A 20025-nucleotide genomic window follows, 5' to 3' on the forward strand; every position below is an offset into this window, starting at 1 on the left:
GGAGCTGGCATTTGCAGAACAGGTTAAAAGATTGCGGATACCCCTAGACCAAGCCTTGCTGTTTGAAAAGTAGGATATTTGGGTGGCCAAGAGTGCTTTTTAAAAACTGCATCTGGTTTGACAGCTCTCTCCTTTCCTGGATTCTGGCCATGCTGATTCATGCTTTTGTAACCAGCCTTGTGGCTGGACTATTGTAATGCCCTCTATGTTGGGGCTGCCCTTGAAGACAACCTGAAAATTCCAGTTGGTCCAGAATGTGTCAGCCTGATTGTTGTTAGAAACTGACTGTCAGGAACACATTTTGCCTGTTTTAAAAGTTTATTTCTGAGTTCAATTGAAGATGTTGATTATCTCCTTTAAGGCCCTTCCTATCCTAGGGCCCACATATCTAAAGGACTATCCCTCCCTGCATGTCGCTGTGCTTCAGCTTCCCACCTGCTGGGTGTTCCCTCAGTAAAGGTGGCTCATCTAGCATCATTTTTTTAAAATAAATATTTTTATTAGTTTTAACTGATATAGATGAGTACGGAAGGGAAAAAGGGGTAGGGCATAATAAAGGTAAATGGGTACACATAATGTTGTGCAGTTTTAGTATAATTAAGGTTACCACCTTGTAGGGTGGAGAGAAGTGTAAAAAATAACAAATAGAGTTATATTTATATCATTCTACTGATATCCATCATTCACTATTTACAGCATCTTATATCCTATATGTCTATTATTCGATTTGATTGAGTCTTTTGTCTTGTGTTTTTCATAAATTCATAAAAGGGTCTCCATCTCTCATGATTCCGTTCACGTGCGGCGTCTTTCAGACATTCCGTTAGGTGTGCCATAGTAATATATTCCATAGATTTATCGAACCATGCTTGAAGTGTTGGGATCTTATTCGTTTTCCAGAGTGATGCCAAAATTACTCTTGCCGCTGTCGCAAGATATTTAACTATAATCTGTTGATCCTCATTCATGGTATTTGGTGCTTTGTTCAGGAGAAAGAGTTTAGGATCGTATTGTATATTTTGTCCTGTAATGCCTTCAAGATTCTTATGAATCTTTTTCCAGTATTTCTGGACGTTCTCACAAGTCCACCAGCAGTGAAAGAAGATTCATTTAGTTTTATGGCATTTCCAACATAATCCAGAAGCTTTGCTGTTCATGTTCTGGATGTCACTGGGTGTTATATACCATCTATGCAACATCTTCAGACAATTTTCTTGAATACTTTGGGATAAGGTGAACTTAGAGTTTTTCTGAAAGATCTGTTCCCATTCATCAGTCGTTATTGTTTCATTTAGATTTTCCATCCACTTGATTTAACATACTTTAACTTGTTCTTCTTCTGTATCCGGTGATATTAAGAGTCTGTAAATTTTTCCTAAGATATGCTGTGGTGATTTATTCAGTAGTAACTCGAAATCAGTCTCCCTTCTGATTTTACCTCTGATTGTACAGTCCTCTTTAAATCTTGATATTAGTTGATGGTACGTCATCCAAGATATCTGTGGATGTTCATCCTGAATTTCCGTTAAAGATTTAAATGTTTCATCTTTTCTTATTATGTCACCATATCTTATGTGTCCATACATTTGTCTATCTATTTTGGAGCCATAGACGCGAAATGGTGCCATCATTAGTGGAGGATTGGGACTTAATCTTAGTTTTACTCTTCCACACCGCAATCATGTTGTCCACTGTTGGGTGATTTCTTTTTTCGATCAGTTGTTTTTTGGGAGCTTTTCCCCATAAGAGTTGGTGAGGATCAACTTGCCAATTGCTTAGTTCTAGTTTAATGCTCTTGCTGTTAGGGTACAGTATCCAATCCTTTATCCAAACCAGAGTTGCAGCCTGGTGGTATAATTTTAGATTCGGTAAAGCCAATCCTCCTCTTCTCTTGATGTCTGTCATAATTTTAAACTTAATCCTAGGGCGCTTTTTATCCCATATGAACTTGCTGATTTTTCGTTGCCAGCCAGCTAACACTGTATCAGAAATTTTTATTGGGATTGTTTGAAATAGGAAATTTAATCTGGGTAGCACATTCATTTTTACAATTGCTATTTTGCCTAGCCAGGAGGTTCTTAATTTAGACCACATAAAAATATTCTTTTCAATTTTATTCCAAACCGCTTCGTAATTGTATTTGAATATATCTTGGTTGTTTTTTGGAATAAATACTCCCAAATATTTTATCGGCTTTTTGGATATAATGCAACTAGTTTGTGCCACAATAATTGTCTCTTCTTCTTGTGTTGTGTTTTCTAGAAAGATTTTTGTTTTTGATTTATTAAGCTTGTAACCGGCCATTCTGCCATATTGTTGTATATTATCCATTAATTCCAATATACCTAGTTGTGGCTGAGCAATTGTTAACAGGACATCATCTGCGTATCCTCTTATTTTAAATTCCTCTCCTTCTATTTGCAATCCTGTAATTTTTGAGTTAGATCTAATTCTGTTAGCGAATATTTCCAGGGTTAGATTAAATAATATTGGTGAGAGAGGACATCCCTGTCTGGTACCTTTTTCAATATTGAAGTTCAGTGTCAGGTTTCCATTTATGAGCAGCTTTGCGCACTGCTCCAAATAAATACTGGTAATCCATTTGAAGAAGTTTCCTTTATCAGTTATACTATGTATCACTTGCAATATAAATTCCCAGGAGACATTGTCAAAAGCTTTTTGTGCGTCTAGGAATATAAAAGCACATTTTTCTTTTCTGCAATTGACCAATTCTCTAGCGTTTATCAAACATTTTATATTCTCGTTCATATATCTTCTTGGGATAAATCCTGTTTGGTCTTCATTAATCAGTGTGTCTATATTTGCCAGAATCCTCTGAGCAATTATTGAAGTGAACAGTTTATAGTCAACATTGAGCAAGGAGATCGGCCTATATGAAGATGGTAATGAGGGATCTGTATTTTCTTTAGGAATGAGGGTTATGTAAGCTTCTTTCCATGTATTAGGTAATCTGCAGGTTTTATGTATCTCATTCTTTACAGTAAGTAATTTGGGAGTCAACTCTTCCTTAAAATATTTATAGTATTTGGCCGTCAGACCATCTGGTCCTGGTGCTTTGCCAATTTTTAGGTTATCGATTGCCAATTGTATTTCCTCCATTGAGATTTCTTGATTTAATGCAGTTTTTTCTTCGTTAGATAACTCTTCCAGATGATTTTGCGCGATGTATCCCTTAATTTCTTCAGTTGGCGTATTTTGCACGTTCCCCTTATAAAGTTCTTTATAGTAGTTTACAAAACATTGTAATATTTCTTCTTCTTTATGAGTTATTTGTCCGTCTACTTTAGCAGATGATATTACTCTTCTTTGTTTTTCTTTATTAAGTAGAGACTCTAGATATTTACCCGGTTTGTTTGCATGAGCGAAATGTTTTTGCCTCATAAATTTAAGTTTTTTTCGCCATTTCCTCTGTATGTAAGAGATTGATTTGGTGTCTAGCTTCTGTAATTTCTTTTAAAAAATTTTTATTACCCGTTGTTTGGTGGGACCTTTCAAGTTGTCTAATCTTCGTTTGAAGATATAATAGTTGTTTTTCTCTCTCCTTTTTATTTTTAGAGTTAATTGCAATGAATATTCCCCTCATGTACGCCTTTGAGCAGTCCCAGATTGTGGCCTGACTCATACCTGGTGTTTTGTTTCTCTGAAAAAATTCTTTAAGTTCTAAACGACTTTTGTCACAGTCTATCTTTCTAAGTAATAGAGCATCATTCAGGTTCCATCTGAATAGACCATTATGTTTTTTAAACCAGGTAACCGCAACAGGGTTATGATCTGAGAGAACTCTTGGTAATATTTCCACACGATCAAGATTTCTTAGAAGTGATGTTGAAGCCCAGCACATATCGATTCTTGAATACGTTTGGTGTCTGAGTAAAAAGTGTAGTCTTTAGTTCTTGGATTTCTAGATCTCCAAATATCTTGTAGATTGAGCGTTTGCATATATTGTTTCACAATTTGAGGTAATATACCGCTTTTTTTTATTCTTGGAGCGATCTAAATTACCTTCAAGAACTCCGTTCATGTCTCCCATGATTATTAGATCATATTCCTGCAAATCTGCCATCGTTGCAAAAAGCTCAGCAAAGAATTCTTTCTTGGATGTTAAAGGCGCATATATTGATGCCAATATTTTTATTTCCCCTGATGGCAGTTGAATTTTGAGTATTAGTTGTCTGCCTTAACTGTCTTTTATTTTTTCCAATACTTTTATTGCAGGATCTCTAATGTAAATAGCGACACCTCTTTTCTTTACCATCGCCGAGGATGTGTAAACTTTGCCAAGTCTCTTCTCATTAAGTAGATAATTATACTTTTTTTTCATATGTGTTTCCTGTAGGCATAATATACTTGCTTTATATTTTTCAAGACCATGGAAAAAAAATTTCCTTTTCTGTGGTGTATTCAGACCGTTGACGTTGATTGAAATTATCTGTAGACCTTCCATTAAGTGTTTTTGTTTGTACACTGCCGTCTCACCTAAACGGCTATTATCATGTCCTGCTTGAGAATTTCTGCCATTAGTCCGTTGCGGGCTTGTTTTACCCGATTTTTCTCCTTTCCTTGTCCTTTCAGCCAGTAGTTCCTCTTCTAGCTCTTCTGCTTCCTCCACATTTCTAATTAATCTTCTTCCCTTTGGCAGCTGAACACTCAGAAAATATGGGCCGATCCATTTGTACCATATTTCTAGGTCACGAAGTAGTTTGCGTAGTGAGTCAAATTCTCTTCTTTTCTTTCTCACCGCCAATGGAATATCTGGGTAGATCGCGATTTCTTTACCTTTAAAAGCTAGAGGCTTCTTTCGTTGTTTGGACATAATTTCGTCCTTTATTCTTTTGTCGGAGAACTTTATCAAAATTTCTCTTGGAATTTTGTTCTTAGATGCATATGCCGAGTTAACTCTGTATATGTCTTTAATGTCTATGAGGTCTTCTTGTATTTCCAGGTAGTCTGCCAGGATTCGATTCATAGTCTCTTCTAATAGTTCTGATTTTATATCTTCCGTAACTCCTTGGAAACGAAGATTCATTTCTTTCGATTGCATTTCCGTAGATGCCAATCTGTATTCCGTATCTTCTTTCCAATCTTTATGTTCTAGTTGTGATTTTTCTATTCTGCTTTGTCTGTCTTTAAGTTTCTTGATATCTTCTCTGTTGGATATGATCTCCTTAGTGTTTTCCTCTAGTTTTTGCTTTATATCCAGGAATCCTGTAGTTAATTCCTGTTTGACAGTCTTCATTTCAGTTTGCACCTTTTGAACGTCTGTCCTAACCGAGACACATTCTTTTGTCAACAATTCTAGTTCTTTGTTCACTCTGTCCATTTATTTACTAACTTGATCCACCTTAGCATTCAATCTTTCTTCGGTCCCAGCTATTTGAGTTGTGAGTGCTGCAAGTTGTGTCGTCAGCATTTCCAAAGTCTTTTCCATGTTAGACTTTATACCACTGCCTGAAGGCTGCTGATAAAGTTGCTGGACTGCTATTTCTTCCTCCTCTTCTTCTTCTAATTCCTCCTCCTCCTCTTCTTCTTCTTCTTTCTCCCAAACTTTTAGATCTTTTTTGGAGGGTATAGGTTTTTTCCCGGTCTTCCTATTTTTTTTCATTAGATTATATCGATAAATTCGCCTTCTGGTTTGTAGTTCCTTAAAGTTATCTGACATATACAAAGGAATCTACAATATTCTAATTTTCTATCAGCCCTATAATTTAGGTATACTCAATACTTTTGTAGACCTAATAGATATATTATAAATACCACAGCTGAAGTCCCTTCAGTTGGTACTAGATTTGCTATTCAATTAATTCTTAACCAATAAAAGTTTCACAGTTAATTTTCCACAGACAGCAGTACACAATTAATTCTCCATAAATATCAAGACTTTGTTTATAGCCTCCTATATTCTATAATATCAGCAGTGTTACTAGTTCAGTTAAATTACCCGTAATTAATTGGTTATCTTGATACTACAATCAAATTCCGATATTTAAATTAATTAATTAATTAGTTGATTGATTAAGTCCATTGATTAATTACTCCTTCAATTATTATATCAGCACACAAATTCCTAAGACCACTCTTTAGCCCACCAGACTCCCCAGTCTCTAAACAGTTTTTAAAGTAGAGAGGTTCCATTTTTTACTGTTCATTCATGCTCCAATACCGCAATGCCGCCTGGGAATTGTAGTTCTGGCGTTAGCTTCCTATAGCAACGTCACTGGAAGTTCTGCGCCACCGGGGGGAGATCGAGGGGCTAGTGGGGCCGACACTCGCTTGCACATGAGTAGTACAATCCACTCCTGGGGTCGGCACTACCAGCTCATCTAGCATCATTGAAGACCTGTGCTTTCTTGCTCCTACTTTATGGAACAGCCTCCTCAAGAAGATGAGGCGGGAAGTCTGTGGAAACCTTTAGGGGCTGCTGTAATGCTATTTTATTCACCAGAGTGTTTGATGGAGTTGCTGGTATGGCTGAGCTGGGAATTGTTTTTTGTTATTTGATGTTTTAATTACATTTTGTAAACCTCCTTGTGCAATAGGGAAAGACAGGATATAAATGTTTTTTAAAAATAAACATGTCTAATATATGATTTTCGAGTGCTTCAGTACATTCAGTACATTTAGACTGAGAGCCCCACCCCCATTCTTGGTGTTTGCTATTGCCATGTTTTATGAACAAAGGAGAAATAATTTGCCTGAAGGAATCCTGAATGGACTCCATGGACAGTAGCAGCTAGACATGCTAGACTTTTACATTTTCACCAGCAAGCATTGCCTGTGGAATCAAATTCAGTCCACTTGGGAAAAGTGATCCTCTGAATAAACCCATGAGCACACATCAGCTTTCTCAAATCTGCCTTATGTTTGAAATCTGTGTATTCTCTTCCACCTATTTACCCCCAATCAACTAGCTAAATTAACCACCAAACCCAATTGCTATTCAGCTCATATGGATTTTGAAATTAACATTAAAATGAAGTACAGCCAATGTTTTCCTATCAAAGTAACTAACTACAGTGCTTTTCCTCCAGCAGCTGCCACATTACAACCCATTCCTTTTAACTCACTGTCCTTTCCTCCAATTTATGCAAATTAAAGGCATTTGATGAACCATTAAACACTTTGACTTGTCAGTTTCTTCACTCCCCTCAATCTACCACTTGATCCAAACATTTTCAAATACCTTTTATTTGTTCCAGTTCTTGAACTGCATCCATTCTTTGACTCGCTCTTCCTCTCCAAATCCCTCAGAGCTTTCATGCAGCTATAACTTATACTAATGTCCCCCTTATTGCTGCTTTCCCTGTATTCCCAGACGGGTCCAGTTTAAAAAGCTTTGGAACAGTGTTCTCTCTGTGATAATGCCATTTCAGTTGCAGTGTTTTTTTCTTCCTAGAGAGATTTCCACAAGTGGTAATAAGAGCATCCCTCACCCCTCCTTCTTGTGGCATTAAAGTGTACATGCAAATGTAGTACATCACAATTCACCATTTATAACTGATTCTAGAGCTAGATCTAAGTTGGGTTTACATTCATGTTGTATGCGTGATTCACCATTTCTGTTTACTTGTGATGTACAGTGCTCAATGAGGTATGCATGACTGTTGTGAATTTGAATTAGCACATCTGATTTTATTTTTATACCTATTCTGTTCTTCATTGGGAAGCTCAGAGCTGTTATCAGTGGCCTCCCATTCAGAAGACAGATTGGGCTCACATCCCCATAAATTTCAGCAACTGCTCCCAGATCATTAATTGGGACAGACCATTCAGTAACAGCACACTATCTGCCTGTGGATGTAGGTTGCTTTACAACAAGTTAGCGGTCACAAGGCAAATGTGCCTTTGATATGGAGAAAAGCTCATTCATGGCTGTTAGAGCTAGGGATGCTACTGTTGAGGTCCTTCTAAATTCTCATGAGATCTTGGAAGCTAATCTGACACTCTAACCACTACTATTGGCTATCATTTCTATGCAACATGCTGGGGCAGGGGTACGAAGCTTGGCACCTCTCGGCACAGTTCATGTGTAGAAAAGGATAAGCAAAGACAGCAGAATTGCTGGCCAAGTCTGTAAACTTGGTGGAACTTCCCAAAGGATTATAGCTGTTGAGCCACCCTTGTGCACCTTAAATATGTTATTTATGTTGCTTATGGCAAAAGACAATAATGCTAGAAAAAGCTGAAGGCAGCAGGAAAAGAGGAAGACCCAACATGAGATGGATTGACTCTATAAAGGAAGCCATGGCCTTCAGTTTGCAAGACATGAGAAAGGTTTTTAATGATAGGACATTTTGGAGGACATTGATTCATAGGGTCACCATGAGTCGGAAGCAACTTGATGGCACTTAACACATACACAACACACACACAGCTTGTGACATAGATCAGCCATTTAAATAAACTAGTTAAATCCAAGTGGGGTTGTCTTGGAGCTTAATTAAAGTAGGGTGCTGGGGACAATTATATTGTTAGGCAGACACAGGGAAACCAGGATACTTGTGGAGATACCTAGAAGAGATTTCTCTTACAAAGTTTTCAAAGGAGATAATTTCTCTGCTGCATGTTGCCACAAGGTCAGGAGAACATTCAGAATACAACAGTCTCCATGTAGAATTGTCTGTCCAGGATCATTATGTGACAAAGCCCTGGATTTGAAGAACACTATGCAGGAATAAATATGATGGCAACTATTTGGTCTGCGAGTGGCATAACTTTTCAAACCATCATAGTATCGTCGAAGGCTTTCACAGTCAGAGTTCATTGGTTCTTGTAGGTTATCCGGGCTGTGTGACTGTGGTCTTAGTATTTTCTTTCCTGACATTTCGCCAGCAACTGTGGCAGGCATCTTCAGAGGAGTAACACTGAAGGACAGTGTCTCTCAGTGTCAAGTGTGTAGGAAGAGTAATATATAGTCAGAAAGGGGTTGGGTTTGAGCTGAATCATTGTCCTGCAAAAAGTATCAAAGGTAATGTGCTAATCATTGTCCTGTAAGTATGAATTTCAATGGCTTCTCTGTGCAATCTGACAAAATAGTTGGTAGAATTGTCCAGTCTTTCAGTGTCTTGGAATAAGACCCTGTGTCCTGTTTGTGTCAGTCCATGTTCAGCCACTGCTGATTTCTCAAGTTGGCCAAGTCTGCAGTATCTTTCATGTTCTTTTATCCTTGTTTGTATGCTGCGTTTTGTGGTCCCGATGTAAACTGCAAGGTATACGATATACTCCTGCAGAGGTGAGGTGGTCTCTTTTGTCTTTTGCTGATCGTAGCATCTGTTGTATTTTCTTGGTGGGTTTAAAAGACTAGACAATTCTACCAACTATTTTGTCAGATTGCACAGAGAAGCCATTGAAATTCATAAACATCAGCACAACTTTACCAGAAAAGAAGAGAGTTTAAGAATGAATAAGGCGTGGCTTCCTGTCCTGAAAACCTCCAGAGTAACAAAGACTACAGTCCACAATAGCCATGCAGATTAGCTTTGGATTTCACACATTAACAGATCACTTCAGGATACAATGGTTCCATATTAACATACCACACCCTCATTAGCACATTATCTTGATACTTACAGGACAATGATTAGCACATTACCTTTGATACTTTTTGCAGGACAATGATTCAGCTCAACCCAACCCCTTTCTGACTATATATTACTCTTCCTACACACTTGACACTGAGAGACACTCCTTCAGTGTTACTCCTCTGAAGATGCCTGCCACAGCTGCTGGCGAAATGTCAGGAAAGAAAATACCATGACCACAGTCACACAGCCCGGATAACCTACAAGAACCATCATAGTATCCATTACAAACATTCAGGGAACACCATTGTTTATCAGTTTTAATTTTAGGGAACTTAGGGGGGCACAAACTCTCAAGTAGCTTTTTGAAAACAACATGGTCCCTCTATTACATTTAGGAAAAGCTAGTCAATGGGAACAGACTGTATTTGTATTGGAGCAGCAGCTGTAGTAGCATCTAAGTACTGAGGAAATGACATTTTATATCCCCCCCAACACTCACACAGTGTCTTTATCAGTTAACACATCTGCTGGAAGAGCAGGCAGCTACTGAATCTAGCTGCCTGACTGAAAACCCCCCCTCACTCTAGGGATGAGCACAACAGGTGCTATCTGGCCCTGGTTGCTAGGTAGCAAATTTCAGGCAGTGGGCATTTTCACCCATGATCAACAAAGAAAATTGTCATTAAGGGGTTGTGTGTTTAAAGTTCGAGTGAGGGTACTACCTCTTTTCTCTGAATATTTTATTATGTTCAATTTGTTTTGATTTTCTCTGATTGTAAATCAGTTTAGAGGCTTGCTCAAGAAGAAAAAGTGGCATATAAAGATTTCAAATAAATAAATCATATATGGATATCATTTGTAATCTAGAGGCCAATTTCCTTTTATTATAGCAGCAGTATGTGATTGACTTACATACTACTGATGGAAAGGAGAAAGGTCTAACCTTTCAGCGGGATCAAGAGTTGAGGTGGACAAATGAACTTCTGCAGAGGGATTAGAACCCTATTGCATTTATCGAGATAGCAAAGTTTTCTGTTGGACCATGAAAAATACTAAGCTTACAGAATATAGCAGGCATTACCAAAATGTGAAGCTAGCTGGATAATATGAGCCAGGCTCAAGCAAAAATTGGAAATATTATATCATGCACAGGGTTTATATACCAGGGCTATTCAAATCACATATGTTAGTATCAAATTCAAACACAGATTTAGGTGGCCATTATGATCTAGCAACATACAGTACAGCAGCAACAACTTACATTATCTGTGGAATACATGTTAGTGTTCTTTTGATCTTAGAAATGGCTGCTGCTGTGGGCATTTCAGAGTGTTCTGTGAGTTTTTTGCTCAAATATTACATTGCAGCCATGGGGCTGGATTGTCAGGGATTGAACTAGCCCATCCTGTTCATTGGGGGGAGACAGAACCTATGGTCCCCATTATTCCCTGGGGCCCCTTGCACCCCAGGAACTTCCTGAGAAGACCCCCATCTTCTCTGCCACAATTGGCTCTAATCTGGAAGCCCGAGGTTCTGATGGATCAGCAGCCAGCTTCCATCCAATAAAGAGAAGTCTGGGCAGCTCAGGATGTTCCCAAGTAGCCCTTCCCCCACCAGCCCCCCACAGTCTCCCCCAGGACCACAGGATACAAACAGCCAGGGCTTAACTCTGGACTGGGCAGAGGAATGCACATCTGGTGGCCCAGAACTCTAGCCATAACAGGAGTAAGGCAACATTCCTGAACCATGGCACGACCTAACTCTCTCTACAGTAAGAGGGGGGACTTGCGGCTCCCCTATGATTCTTCAGTTGAGTCTCAGCCATTGCTGAATCAACAGCTCTCTGTGCCCACTTGTGCTACTACTGGACAGCTCCCTGCAGCAAAGACTCCAGTTATCCAGGTCCAGTTTCCAACTTGAGGGTCAACTTCAGCCTGGCCTAATCTTAGCTGCCCTCTAGCTGCCCCATGCATTTTCCCTTCTCTGCCACTGACAGTGTAGAAGGCACTGTCATGGGTATTCCCCACTTTCCCATCCCCCTGCAGCCATTTTCAGCTCTGGGAAAGCTTATTCCTGGGGTTATGGAACCCACATGGTCAAGTGGGATCCAGTAGAGAAGGAGAAGAGGGCAAAATTCACTCTTCTTACCTCTTCTATCAGTGGATCTCCATTGACAAAACAGGGAGGAGGTGGTGATTTTGCCCTTTCCCTCTCCTCACTGCATCTCACTTATGTGCACGGCTTATTATTCCATGCAATTCCTGGGACCCCAGGAATAAACCTTCTTGGGGTTCGAAGGGACTGCCAGGGTGGAGGGGAAGTGAGTAAGAGCCATGATAGGTACATGAAAATACATTATTTTTGTGTGAGCAGATTGCTGGATCCAATGCATGAACAGGTAAGTCTTGTGAATTTTTTAAAAGAGGAAATAACTGGCAGAGTGTAACATGTGATTCAGTCCTAAGTGAGAGGTCCAAGCTCAAATGAGTAATTTTCCAGAATAAGGAACAAAAAATCCTGGCTTGAACAGAGCCAAGAACCCAAGCTCACATCCTAGTCATTGTACCCATCATCTTCCCTGAAGGAACACTTCACGCATTCTTTAAAGATAATAACTATGAAGGAAAATACAGTTTACCACTACGTGTGAAGGTATAACATGTATATCATTTTGTTATGCATATACCCGTTGAGCAGCCAACTTGTGTACGAGGGCACAATAAATGTTCACACTGTTATTTCACAAATGAATGTAAATGTGGCTTTTTTCCTGTGTGTGTGTGTAAAGTGCCGTCAAGTCGCAGCCGACTTATGGCGACCCCTTTTTGGGGTTTTCATGGCAAGAGACGAACAGAGGTGGTTTGCCAGTGCCTTCCTCTGCACAGCAACCCTGGTATTCCTCAGTGGTCTCCCATCCAAGGCTTTTTTCCTACATGTAGAAAAATCCTGTCTGTAAGAAACAGCCCTTGCCTAAAAGAGGTTTGCTAAATGACTTTTTCTTCCGCCCTAGACTATTCTCTGCTGCACTATCAAATGGATCAAAAAAACAGAAGTGCTTCTGCAGTCTTACTTGGTCTCATAGCTGGCAATTGTCACCATTTACTTTTGAATTTTGCACCGTTGTACAATTCCAGCATATGAAAAGCATAGGTACAGACATGCAGATTATATAGGGCTGGGATGGGATTGCTGTTGAAGAGTCATACAACTGCTTGTTGTCAGCTAGAGTTGGGTTTGAGATTTCCCAAACAGGTAAAATTTAAGCCAAAAAATCATACAGTATTTTGAAAAAGAGGTCATTTTGCATTTTTAAGTAGTTTTGTTTTCTCCTTTATGTGTTTTTTCCAATTAAAAAATCTTTTAAAAAATCAATTTATCTTATGAAAACATGACACTCATCATGGTTGTTTCCAAATATTAAAATGACAACATGGTGGAAATTTTTCTGTAATGTTCAAGGAGACTTTGTTTTTGACCAGCTATGGAGTGTTAAGCTGCAGTACTGCAGTCAAAAGCTCTGCTCACGACCTGAGTTCGATACCGACGAAAGTCGGTTTCAGGTAGCCGGCTCAAGGTCGACTCAGCCTTCCATCCTTCCGAGGTCGGTCAAATGAGTACCCAGCTTGCTGGGGGTAAAGGGAAGATGACTGGGGAAGGCACTGGCAAACCACCCCGCAAACAAAGTCTGCCTAGAAAACGTCGGGATGTGACGTCTCCCCATGGGTCAGGAATGACCCGGTGCTTGCACAGGGGACCTTTACCTTTACCTTTATGGAACTTAAGTTGGTTATTGAAGGGCCTCTTCATGCAGAATGCAAGGCCTGTCAACAAATATGGCAGTGCCAGTTTTGAAAAGGTGTGGGATGAGGAAGGAAAAGGACATAAACTGGAAGTGCAAGACACAGTCACCCTTAGCGGTTAGAAGCATTTCTCACCTGGAATGACAGAGATAGTTTTCAAAGCTCGGAGAACTCTGAAAGTTCTCAAGGCTGACACATTCCCAAGGTCCACAAACTCTGTGACATATCTGCAACAAGGGAGGTCACACACAAAGAGACACAATGACAAAAACACACACAAAATATGGGAGTGGGGAATAAAACAACAACTACAGACAAAGCAATACATCACTCACAGGGAGCTGCAACCCAACACCTAACACCAACTGCCTTACCTGGAATTACAGAAATAGTTTTCAAAGCTCTCAGTACCCTGAAGGTGCGCAGAGCTGAAACATTGCCTAGGTTTACAAACTCTGTTATATACCTGCAGAATTAAACCAGAATTAATGGCACCAATTGGGGTCACCTGGCTTTTTCTTCTTAAGTGTCATGTTCATTTGCAGGAAAAAAAAAGATTTCAGAACTTAAAGTGCATTGGAAATAGCATTTTTAAAACAGAAAAAAGAAAGAGGAAAAGAAAAAGAAACAAGGATGCAAATTCCTAAGCAGAGTTGCACCTAAGGTTGCCAACTGGTCAGGAAAAAAAGTTTAATTTGCACAAATCTGCAACTGAAACTTCATTTCATGGAGCTAAATAACATCACCAATTGCTACAGATCAAATGGATATTAAAGAGATATCTAGAAGGGCCAGTTTAAAAGTTGTCAACCCGACTTAAGTTCATTGACTTCAATAGACTTAAAAGGTATAGCTTGGCTTCTCATTACTATCTGTGGCAGAATATGGCTTTATTTTTGGACGGCCTCGAAGAGTGAGCCAAAATGCCCCCATGGGCAATGTTAACAAGCTAGGAATGTGGTACCAGAAAATCAGAAGATTTGGCAGCACCTTAACGATTAACTACATTTTGTTAAGGCAAATAAATATGTTAGTCCTTCAGACCTTTTGTGGTTTAGAATTACATAATGATCTATTATACCCAGGAAGAGAACCACAGAATCCTGGATTCCACTCCCCATTATCCTCAGTACAAATCATTGCACTGAAAAATTATTCTCCCAATGCTGCTTAAACCTCCTCTTTTGGTTTTAAGTGCCAGAATTGAGATGTGCAATATCAAAACACCTAATAGTAGAAATAATAATTTAGTAACATGATCAAATGTCATTTTTCACAAATCAATTTCTAGTGGTTTAAGTGCTGCATTCAGTTCAGCAGTGGCCAAACTCATCAATGCTTGAAACACACAGAAAATCTAGTTTCTGTCTCTATGAATGCAGAAATCTACATGCTGCGCAGTAATTGGGTTGTTCATTGCTTATCAGATCTGAAAGACAAACTGACAGCCAAAATAACATAGCAAATATAAACAAAAGGAATTAAACAAGCTAGCTTCCTAGCTTCCTATCTAGGCCTGCAACATTAGCTATAATTTTATTTCATTTTTACTGATCCATTGAGTATTAAAAACAAAAGAAAAAGAAAAAGAAAGTCCTGGGGCAGAACCAGGATTGGAGTTTATGAAAGTTATTCTTAGCTCTCATCTGGGTTCAGAATAATCCGGAACCAATGAATAAACTGGAACGGATCTTGGTCAAGAATGATCTAGGACTAATTGTGTGAGATTGGTCTACAATACACGAACCCTAGCACAGTACATTTATGGCGAATGATCTCAGTCCTGCATCCTAATATGAGAATTTCAGATATTTGGAAGGGATTACTCTGGAATTTTGGGAGGGTTGGTTGAGCTGTCACTTTCAGATTTCCTGTATCTTCAACCTGCCTGCTCCTTCTTTCACTTGCATACAGAGCCTGCTGGCATAAGGAAGGCCAAACATGTAACTTACGCCATCATGATGACACTGAAGTCTAGCCAGTTCCATGGGTCACGAAGAAAAGTGAAACCATCTATGCAGAAGCCTCTTGCAATAATTTTCACGAGGGATTCAAATGTATAAATACCAGTGAACGTATACCTGTCAGAACAAAAAATGATGGAGCACAGCAGAACACAACTTGTTAGAGGGTATGTCCTGGCTTCTGTGCCCCACCCCCAAGAAAGGCCCCATGTACAAATCAAAATTTCATATTTGAAATTCTATCGAGTGGCATTTATAACAACAAAAAAAAAGTATTTTTACTGATTACAATTTAAAAAATTATTTTAAGTCTTTGTCCCTCGGCTTCTGCAATTTTGACTGGATAATGCTTTCATGGGCTTTGGGAGACATTGCATTAATCTGGTTGACATAAGCAATACCTCTTAAATTATGGCTGGCTGATCTGAAGCATAGGCATTGTGTGTGGTAAAGGCTAGGCAGTGGGGGTTCCTGGAACATTTGGATAGCATTCCACTGTTGTGCCATAGGTCAGAGGCAAAACTACATCAAGGACATAAACTAGAGTGGCATTATCTCATACCATGGAGCTGACATACTTGCCTCCCCCTCCCCAACTAGCTACCTCTGCTTTAAAGAATTAAACAAGACATTTAAAGAAACTCAAAACAAAATTAGTTCTGTTACTTACTCCACCTGCTTCGACCAGTCCGGTGGGTCACTAAAAGTCATGAACACACAGTTCGTCACAATAGTGCACATGATGATCATGCTAAATACTGTAGAGGAAAGTCAAGGAAGGAAACATAACAGATTGCATATTCAGCCCCAAATTAAAAGTCCCCTACTAAAGTTCTTTTTATTACACCTGTTAGAAAACCCCAGTATTCTCAACTATGAACCCATGAATTTGTCTTACACTGAGTCTGACCCTTGCTCTGTCATGGTCAATACTATTTACTTTGACTGGCAGTATCTTTCCACGGTCTTAGGTAGAGGTCTTTCACATTACCTTCTATTACCTACTACCTGATCCTTTGATGGAGATGCTGGGGATTGAACCTGTGGCCTTCTGAATGAAAAAAACAGATGCTCTACCACTTTGTCACAGCCCCACTGCTGCAATAGAGTAGGGGAGGGGCTGTGGCTCAGTGGTAGAGCATCTGCTTGGCATGCAGAAGGTCCCAGGTTCAATCCCTGGCATCTCCAGTTAAAGGAACTAGGCAAGTAGGTGATGTGAAAAACCTCAGCCTGAGACCCTGGAGAGCCGCTGCCAGTCTGAGTAGACAATACTGACTTTGATAGACCTTGATGGTGTCATTCAGTATAAGGCACCTTCATGTGTTCATGTGTACTCTAAGGCTTTGTAGATAATTACTATAGGTGATACTAATGCTTTCTCCTGTGGTTATGGTGGGAAGTTCCTGATCACTGGAGTCCTGGTCCTGTAGATCACTGTGCTGCGAGCTTCCAGATATAAATGATACAATCCACCAAGGAAGTGCTAGGGCTGCCCCAAGGAACATCTCTGGCATGCTATGGGCCCTTCATAGTTAATTAAGATGACTTTGAGCTGCAATATTACACTAGAATTGGATGGAGAGGTGCCAACAAAAATGTACCAAATTGTGCATGGGTCTTCTGCATTACAGTCATTTTGAGACTACACCAGCTGTACTGATCCTTTTAGACTTTTTGGTCTCTTCTGCATTACAGTCATTTTGACTTTGGTCTCTTCTGCATTACAGTCATTTTGAGACTACACCAGCTATATGGATCCTTTTAGACTTTTTGGTCTCATATGCTCCATGGATATTTAAGTTCTTGGTCTAGTAAGTGGCAGCATCAACATGGGGATGGTCATAAAACTGCCATAGAGGAGCCTTAATGGTCTTGATATTAAGCTGGGTTTTAAAAGAGGTATGAAACTGAACACTCAGCAGAATTCAAGATGAGCCATGCAGCCCCTAGGCAGAGTTACACCCTTCTAACCCCACTGATTTTAATGGACTCAGAAGGGTGTAACTGTGTTTAGGACTGCACCAGAAATTGCTCAGTATTAGACTTCGTTGATCAATAAGTGGTCAGTCCAACTTTTGTGACTCTCATTCATAGTAGAGCAATGATAACACAAGTTGAGCTTGTTAACACAGACAGATGAAAGAACTGGTGAAAACCCATTGGCCCTGATAAGGCTAAAGTTAGCCATGATGATAAGTAGCTTTTGAAACAAATGGATCCAGTTAGTCAAGTCATAACTAACACAAGTCTCTTTCAAAGGAATTTAGTAATGGCTAACTTAAGTGGATCAAAGTTCCTGTAAGTTCATTTCCTCTACTAGACCATTTTTATTCTTGGAGCAGGGTAGCTATATGAGTTGACTCCCACAAGAGACTTTTACAAAACATGTTTCAATAAGAATAATCCACTTTTAAAAAATAAAGTCACAATTGTATAAAGACAGAATATTTCATTTTCTGGTAAAAAAAAAAACCACAATAATTAAGACCAAATACAAAAAGGACATTAAAAGCATCTCAAAGGTGGTTTGTTAGGAAAAAAGGTCATATTAAAAAAAGTTTCTAACAAACTATGCCTGGCAGTCTATTCCTGAGGGTCAGGGAGCTGTGCTTGGGAAGGGAGAGGCGCAGCAATGGTGCAGGCGGGCAGGCTCCTAAGGAGTTTGAAATGGCGTGGGATAGCGAGGAAAATAGTGTGAATATAAAAAAATAAAGGGTGTTGCTCGAGGGCAGGGTGCCATCGCAGCAGTGTGGGCTGGATGGAGCAGGAGAAGGGAGATTGTCGAGATGAGCATCCAGGGGAGGGGTTTTCTCCCAGTGGGAAGGAGACTGGAATGGAGGGGTGGATGGAGGTGGGCGTGGCCTTATGGCAGCAGTCCCCGCCACTCAGTGGAAACTCATGCAGGAAAGGAGGGGCGGCCTGGGGGGGAAGGGGCAGGGAAGGGCTGCTGGTGGTCACATGGGAGAACTTCCAGCAGCATCTGGGAGTCTCTATGAGGAGGGGGTCGGGGCACCTTGGTGACATCCCCGACCAAGGTGGGCCCGACATGTCAAGTCAACCGATCTGTCCCTCCAGAGCTCTCAGACCACCCACCCCTGCTGTCCACAAGTGACATGTCGCCTCTGGGGTTGTTTCCATGGGCCCTGGGGGTCCTGGGGGGGAGTTGCCCTTTTATGGCTAGGGTGTTGTCCCCGGACGGATCGACATGGGGCCAGGCCTCCTCCTGAGTGTCACAGTGAGGGGTGACCGCTGGTGGGGTGGCATGTGTCAGGGTCCTCAGCACCCCCCAATCAACCCTGCCCTGCACAATGGTCATGGCTACACCGAGCATCATTGACAAATGGCTCCTGGCGGTGGTCACTGCAGCTGCCATAGTCTCCTTCCACCTGTCAGTCCAATCAGTACTCTCCCACCACTCACACCTGCCCTGATGCCTCTCCTGGTCCCACCCCCCCCTTTTGAAACTTGAGGCCCTTCAATAGGGAATGGACAATCCCATGACTGGGTACCTCTCTGCTGCATTCAGCATGAGCTCCAGCAGCCTCAGAAGGCAGAGAAGGTGGAAGGTGGTCCCAGGTGTGGCAGCTGCCTCCACTAAATCCCTCATCCATCCAGCTGCTCACCAGGCAGGTGATTGCTGGCTGCTTCCCTCCCACCACAGGTGGCAATGAGGCGTGGTGGAGGGTCGGGAAACACTTGTCGACAGGAAAACATTGGCCAGTGCCAGGCATTGTGCTGAGCCTACACCTTGCACACAGCTGGATGGAGGGACTTTTAAATGCATCTGGTGTCATTTAGCAAACCTCTTTTAGGCAAGGGCTGTTTCTTACAGACAGGATTTTTCTACATGTAGGAAAAAAGCCTTGCCAGGGCCATGGGCACAGTCCTCCTGCTTGGATGGTCACTCCCGCTGCCGGCCAGGGCCAGAGTGGGACAACTATGTCTTGCAGGGGCCGACACAATATCCCCATGGAGAGAGGCCATCGGCCCCAAACTGACAGGGGAATGGTTAAAAGTATCTCATCAGATAGCTCTTCCTGTGTCCATGTGGGCCCAGGGGATCTCTGCCTCAATGGCATGGGACGACCAAGTTCGGATGGTGGCCAGACCCCAGGAGTAATGGGAGAGCAGCAATGCCTCTGCTTGTCCTGACAGTCATGGTCAGCAGGTGATGGTGGACAGGGTGGGGGAGAGGGGGAAGTCCCCATATGGAGGGGCTGGAAGATGACTGGAGGACTGGGCAAAGACAGGGGGCTTGAAGGCCTCTTGGGGCCCCATTTGGGCCAGCTCTGGTGACATGCAAATGTGTGCATAGAGGGCCAGGAAATGACAGGGGGACGGCGCTGAGCAATTCTCTTGCAGCCTCTCCTCACCCATTGTCCACCGCCGAGCTGTCCAGTTGCTATTCCCCCGGGTTGCCTGCCTGTGCCAGAAGGTGGCACAGGCTGCTGTCCAACACCTCAGTCCTGGTTCCCTCGCCAGGGGCACCATGCCCTCCTATGCATCTTTGTAAGCTGGGTGTCAGCCAGCCCAGGAGTGGCCTCCCCCTGTCCCCACTGCCCACAAGGAGGGAAGTGTAGATGGGGGCAGTGGAAAGGAACACTTGGGGGGGAATGGGGGTGGAGAGTGAGGAGAAGAGTCAGGGGGCTTGAGAAGTGAGCAACTGGCAGTTCCTGAGTCTGGGTCTGCCAGGGCAAGAGGCAGCCAGTGCCATCCGCC

At 41.4% G+C, this 20025-nt stretch overlaps 1 protein-coding gene across 1 annotated transcript in view; it reads right to left on the minus strand.

The window, feature by feature from the left end:
• SCN8A (sodium voltage-gated channel alpha subunit 8) overlaps nucleotides 1-20025 on the minus strand; it is a 239389-nt gene that overhangs the window by 117941 nt on the left and 101423 nt on the right. The window contains exons 4-6 of the mRNA XM_056867203.1: nucleotides 15977-16066; nucleotides 15295-15423; nucleotides 13478-13569 (exon numbers count right to left, since the gene is read on the minus strand). Of these exons, the coding sequence (XP_056723181.1) occupies nucleotides 13478-13569; nucleotides 15295-15423; nucleotides 15977-16066 (311 nt within the window). The remainder of the gene's footprint in view (nucleotides 1-13477; nucleotides 13570-15294; nucleotides 15424-15976; nucleotides 16067-20025) is intronic.

The sequence above is a fragment of the Euleptes europaea genome, chromosome 1 (genome assembly GCF_029931775.1).
Source record: "Euleptes europaea isolate rEulEur1 chromosome 1, rEulEur1.hap1, whole genome shotgun sequence".
NCBI classification, from domain to species: Eukaryota; Metazoa; Chordata; class Lepidosauria; order Squamata; family Sphaerodactylidae; genus Euleptes; species Euleptes europaea.